This window comes from Pteronotus mesoamericanus, unplaced genomic scaffold (assembly GCF_021234165.1).
Source record: "Pteronotus mesoamericanus isolate MK-2021 breed Mesoamerican mustached bat unplaced genomic scaffold, CSHL_Meso_final contig_263, whole genome shotgun sequence".
Classification (NCBI taxonomy): Eukaryota; Metazoa; Chordata; class Mammalia; order Chiroptera; family Mormoopidae; genus Pteronotus; species Pteronotus mesoamericanus.
The window spans coordinates 5,499,350-5,505,349 of NW_026555112.1; the positions used below are offsets into that span (position 1 = coordinate 5,499,350).

Consider the following 6,000-nt stretch of genomic DNA (forward strand, 5'->3'; position numbering starts at 1 on the left):
AGATATACCTGGGCATGTGCTGAGATGGCAGTTAATTCTGAGGCAAATAAGGATGTTTTTGAGTTGTTTGACCTCAAAAGCGCTGTTTCTCTACATTAGTTTCCACTGTCTTGGTTCAGTGGCTACCCCCATGCAAATCCAGAATTAGCGGGGGGAGGGGGGTACTATCAAATGGCCCTCAGAAATACTCTGGCTTATTTCTGGTCTTTCTGACACAGGACTCCAAGCCAAGGACACTTAAGACAAACTAAAAAACAGCCCCTGACATCCAGCTAGGCCTTCGCATTCTCCCTTTAAATACAGTGGCACAGACACCTTGTATCAGACAAGACCGCTCAGTATTCTTGTCTAAGTATGACCAAAACAGGGTCACTGGGAAACCACAAAAACACCAAACATCACCCAATCCTGGCTAATGTGAATGACTGCTATAATTCTTGCTTACCGGTTACAGTTTTAGCCTCATTCAAGTCTTCCTGCCTTAGAGATGGGAGGTATTAAGAATACTCCATCACAGAATCATCCCTGCTTGCTAACATCCAATCCATAAAAACAAAAGGGGTGGGGGGTCCTGCTTTTTTAAACCCTAATCAAAATCACCTCACTCAAACGCACACCTGTAAGTTCCCTTCTAACACCCCACTGCTGAGCTACCTTGTGGTCCCGATGGTGTGCATTGTGTTTCACTGCAATGAAGAACAAACCCAAGTTGTTGAACTACCAGTGTGTTCTTGGTGGTCTTTGGCTGGAGGATGTTGACCTTGTAAATAACACATACTCTGCCATATAAGGTTAATAAGGTGTGTTATCTCTCCATTTTTTCAGCACTGTTGAGCATATCCTTTGTGCCAGCCACCTTTCCAAATGCTTAAGATATCGCAGTGAACAAGGCACAGAGGAAAAATCTAGTGGGAGCAGAGAGATCAAAATCAAACAAAAGATAACTTCAGATACAGTAAGCTCATCAGGAAAAAAAAAATAACATTGGGTGCTAGGATAGGCGATGAGCGGTAGAGGGAGAGATGCTGTTCTAGGAAGGACGGCCAAGAAAGGCCTCTCCGAGAAGCGGGTGTTTTTGCTGAGTTCTGACTGATGAGAACAGATCAGACACGGGAGGAGCGAGGAAGGAGCATTTCAGGTAGAGGCAATGGCACGTGCAATAGCCCTGAAGCAGGGACATGCTGGGCACGTTTCTTAAACAGAAGAAGGTCAGGATGGCCAGGAGGAAGCAGCGATGGGAGGGGAGAGTTGGAGAGTAAGGCCAGACCACACCGGGTATGACAGGCTCTGTCAGGAGTTAACATTTCACAGAAAGGGCCACGCAAAGGCATCTGATGAGGCAGCGTATGGTAAGTACCTAACAAAGTGTCAGGCATGTAAGAATTGTGTGCCCCATGAATGTGAGTCCCTCTCCCTGATATGGAGTGAAGGAGCAATCCGGCGTTTCTTTTTTCCTTTTTAGGAATTTGTTTTACTTTATAGACAACGGTTGATTGTGTTTGGGTGCTTTTTTCAAAAACAGTGATTCAAAAGAAAATTATGAATGCATGCCTTGTTTCCTAACTGGTCAATTTTAGCTTTTTTCTCTGTGCCCTTTGAATCCTACTGTTCGCTGTTGTTTTTGTTTTTCAAACAAGAGCTGATGTGGTGTGAAGGAGAGAGGTGTGTGACTGAAACTGGTCTGATAAGAAAAAGACAGCAAGAGGCAGAACATGGGCTTAACTAAGTCTCCATTTTCTTGATTTTTCTTCCATAAAAGTCTCCCTACAGAAGTTTTCCAGCCTGAGTTTTATTTTTGTTTTTTTCTTTTTCCCCATTGACACGCAGCAAGGTGACCGCCTCAGCTCTGTGTAACACATCCACATACCACAATCTCAGCAACAGAAAAGGGTTTTCCCCCACTTCCTGTCCCTTTTTAAAAGCCAGGATACTTCCTCTCCCATTTCATTGGCCAGAATTGGGTCATACTCCTCCTCCTGATCCAACCACTGAGGAGGTCAACAGGATGGTTGTAATTGGCTCTGGCAAGTTACAATTTACCCCTCAGTCATAAGAGGGAGTGCAGGACAGACACCTGAACAAAACTGGGGCTTTGCTGGCAAAAAAAAAAAAGAGGGGGGGGTGAATCATTAATATTCATTTCAGTAGTTTAATAGATATACAAATGTACCCCAATATCTAGTTGTGTTCTGGATTAGCCTTTCTACCCCCTTGAAGATGGGCATGGACATACGACTAGCTTTGGCCAATGAAATGTGAGTACAAGTGAAATATGACTTAGAGGCTCTGTGAGTTCTGGTCTGCTGGGAGTCAGGAGTCAGGAATGCAAGAGATTTATTATGGGTAATGCTTGAAAGATACAGGGGGAGGGGATCAGAACAGGCTGGGAAAGCCTTCAGGCCGCATTGCAGATCTGACACCCATGGGGGAAATAAGAAGAGCGTTACATAAGGAGGACTGGGTAGAAAGATGTTCAAACTGCGGTGCAGCTCTGAGAAAGTCTTGGCCAAGACCAACAGGAACTTCAAGTGCAGATTACCTGCAAGGGTAAGGGTAGCTCCAGGTTGGGCGAAGATGCCAGGCCCGAGGAACCACACTGGGCTGCCAGCTGCCCAGAGAGATCTTGACCTGGAGGAGAACACAGCAGCAGATCCTGAAAGCTCCAATAGCTGGGGGCTGTCAGCCAACTTCACTGCTCACAGCAGGTTGTCTCTTAAAGGGAGATCGGAGCAGCTGTCTCCAAGCCTGCTGCACAAGGAGCAGCTCCTGATCTCCAGTGCCAGATTCTCCAGCTGCGAGGACCCTGTAAGCACTGTGCGGAGGAGTTCATCCTCCATCCGCCTGGATTCCTCAGTCACTACATCAGGCAGGTCCCCACCCACAGCCACACTGGTCCTGCAACATGAGCAAGAAGAAACTTTTGTTGCGTTTAAGCCACTGGGATGTTAGGATTGTGTTATGATAACATACCATATCATATCAAATCAGAGCATAGCAGTTCATACCATGTCATAACACAGATACAGCAACTACCTGTGTCTGAGACAGCATACATGTTCAAATGCATTGGCATAAAATTGGCCACAGTATTTTCTTGTGGTGATTTTACTCTCAGGTGTATGGCTGTGTCCCCTTTTGCCCTCCTGGAGTGTTTATTTGCACTTTTTCTTTATCTCTTCATTTGGCTTGTGATAGATTTGTCCATTTCATTGGAGATGGCAGAGTCTACTTTTAATTTTTTTGACTACTTGTTTTGTTGTTTTCAATTCATTTATTTCCAGTCCTCATCTTTATTATTTTCTCCTTTCTAATTTCTTTGAGTTTACTCTGAAATAACTTCTTCAGTTCAACACCAAATTCATTTATATCTTTCTTTTTTCTTTCTTCTAAATATTGCTTGTACTGCATCCCAAAAGTTTTGATAGTTTGTGTTTTCACTGTTGTTCAGCCATAAGTGCTTTATAACTTCCATTACCTAGTAGTCTAGGAATCAGTGAGAACTTTTTTATTTCCAAATGCATTTCTTTTTAAAATGTATTAACATTTTTACTATTGATTTTAATTTGTCTTGGAGAAAATTATCACTGTGAAAGTGGTGATTTGAAATATATTGGGACTTGTAATTCTCTTTATTTAATATTTGGACATGTTTCAAAACATTTTCTTATGGGATACGCTACTGACTTGGCCCATAAATGACATTCTTAAACGGACAACGTTGAATATGTGTATTTCCTATCTTTCTGATTGGACTGTTAGCTCCTTGAAGACGGGGATGGGGTCTTGCATTCTCTACCTCCTTACCGCACTGTGAGAGCAGGTAAGTGCCTTTGTGTGAGTGTGAATGGAGAGGGGGAAGGGGAAGAGAAAGAAAATCATTATAAAAACATTTTTGAGCCCAACTGCCATTTTTAATCCTAGGGCGTTGTTTTTTTTTTTCAAAACAACTTACATCATCTTTTGAAAACAATAATAATACATATTTGAGCTGTTACTCAAATACGGGTCAGGCACAATGCTAAGTATGTCGCATGGATCATCTCATTTAACCCTCACGAAAAGCTTAAAGGGTAGGTAGGTCCTGTTGGTTGGTCCGCAGGCTTCAAGGGAAGGCTAGGAACCCAGCCTGGGAAGGCTGGGCCACGGGGTCCGACGTCCCCTTGCTGCGCTGTGCCTGTCCACCGGTGCCGCGGTTCCTGCCCCACCCCCACCCACCGCGGTCACTGTCACAAGCCGCGCCCTCCCCTTCCGTACCTCCAAGCCACTCTGCCTAGATTCAAAACCCCAGGAGGGAAGATCCATAGTCAAGTGCTGTGTAGGCGCAGAGACAGAAAGCTGTCTCCCCTTCCGCTGAGAGAGGAGTGGGAGACCTCTGAAGCAAGAGGTGATTGATTTTCCCAAATCTTGAGAGAGGGGTCACCTTCTGAGTAACTTAAAAAGACAGTTACCCACTAAACCTTGTATAGCATTTGATTTAAGAACATCAAATCCAAGGCTCTCACTTGAGAGTGAGAAAGAGAGCAAAGAGGTCTTGCTCACCATTGCTCTATTAGTTAGCAGAGCAAGAACTTGAACCCATGGCTGCTCGTTTCCTGTGCAGCTCTCTCGGCGATACTGTTCTGCCTCTTTCATCCTGAAAGACAGACTGGAGTCCTGGCATCTCCCTGGTTTATCCTCCCTTGTGGAGATTATTCCTCCTTTGGGAGAATGAGAAGTGCCAAATCTGATCATTATTTGGAGCCTCAAATAATGATCAGATTTGGGAGGCAGTTTTGGCTCTGAAAACCTACAGAGTTTGCTGAGGCTCCCGGCGTGGCTGCCTGGGGAGGCTTTGCTGGAAGGTACTCAGCCAGGAGCCGCATCGTAGGTGGGAGAGACAGATAGTCTGTCTTTTCTCCGCCGCTGCTGGCGCACACCCTGGAGCTGAGGTCTGACCTCAGTGGCTGCCACACACCCCCTTCTTCACCCTACAACTTCCTTCCAGGGCATTCCGACCTCTCTGGTTCCCAGTTCCCTCCCTTTCCCATCAGATCAACCAAGAGCAGACCCAAGCTTCCAAGAGGAACTTAACGAGGAAACCAAGACAGAATAGCACCTACACAGTAACTTTTTCGTACAGACAAGGCTAAATTTACGCAACCGACTCTAACTACGAGATTACCCAGCAACCCAAAATTACATCTTCCCAGGCTGAAGGCCATTTTCCTCCCGTCCCTCCCCACCCCCACTCTGGTGTCCCTCTGCTTGGCAGGAGGAGCTGAAGCAGGAATCTCTGTCCCCCGCTGTCCTGATTCGGCAGGTGGGCATGCCCAGGTGGAGACTGCTTCCAGGCTCCCATGTTGTCCATCAGCCCTCTCACTCTTGGGTGAGATTTGGCAGAAGCAAAACAAGAAAGCATTGGCTCGCAGAACTGATGTGTACATGAGCCAGGACAACCTCTGCTGTGCTTTGACAAGACACGGAAAGTCATCAGGCTCCGCCGCGCACCCTCTCTCAGCTCAGCCCCATTCTCAGGTTCTACCTGGTGACTCCTGCTGGCACCACACTCTCCGCATCATGGTGGCAAGATGGCGACAGCAGCTCCTCTTGTGTGCTCGAGTTCAAAGCCATCTTTTCTCTCAGTCCCTGCTAAAATCCCAACAGTCGCTCTGAGGGAGTCAGGGCGATATGATCAGCCAGGCTTGTTCCACCCCTATCACTCCATCCGGACAGCAGGGACAAGAAAGGAAGGGGAAGGGGCAGCCCGGTCAGGCACAAAGGCCACTCCCCTCCCCGTCCACTCCCTGCCCTACGGAGTGCCTTTTCAGACTGTAAATCCGATCAGGTCGCTCCCCCGCCCCGCCCACCTCCCTGAGGATCTTCAATAGCTTCGCATTACTCTTACGATAAAGTCCAAACTCCTAATCTTGGCTGGCTTGGTCTGACCTCTATCCACCTCCCCTTCCTGGGAGTCTTGTTCAAGTCACGTCCCTCCCACCACTGTGCCTTTGCACTGGCTGC

General features: G+C 46.7%; 1 protein-coding gene across 1 annotated transcript in view; it reads right to left on the bottom strand.

Annotated features, from left to right (window-relative positions):
• CUNH12orf75 (chromosome unknown C12orf75 homolog) overlaps positions 1–5,610 on the bottom strand; it is a 38,805-nt gene extending 33,195 nt beyond the window's left edge. The window contains exons 1-3 of the mRNA XM_054574502.1: positions 5,522–5,610; positions 2,750–2,895; positions 2,540–2,628 (exon numbers count right to left, since the gene is read on the bottom strand). Coding sequence (XP_054430477.1) covers positions 2,540–2,628; positions 2,750–2,895; positions 5,522–5,610 — 324 coding nt within the window. The remainder of the gene's footprint in view (positions 1–2,539; positions 2,629–2,749; positions 2,896–5,521) is intronic.
• Positions 5,611–6,000: the final 390 nt, after the last annotated feature.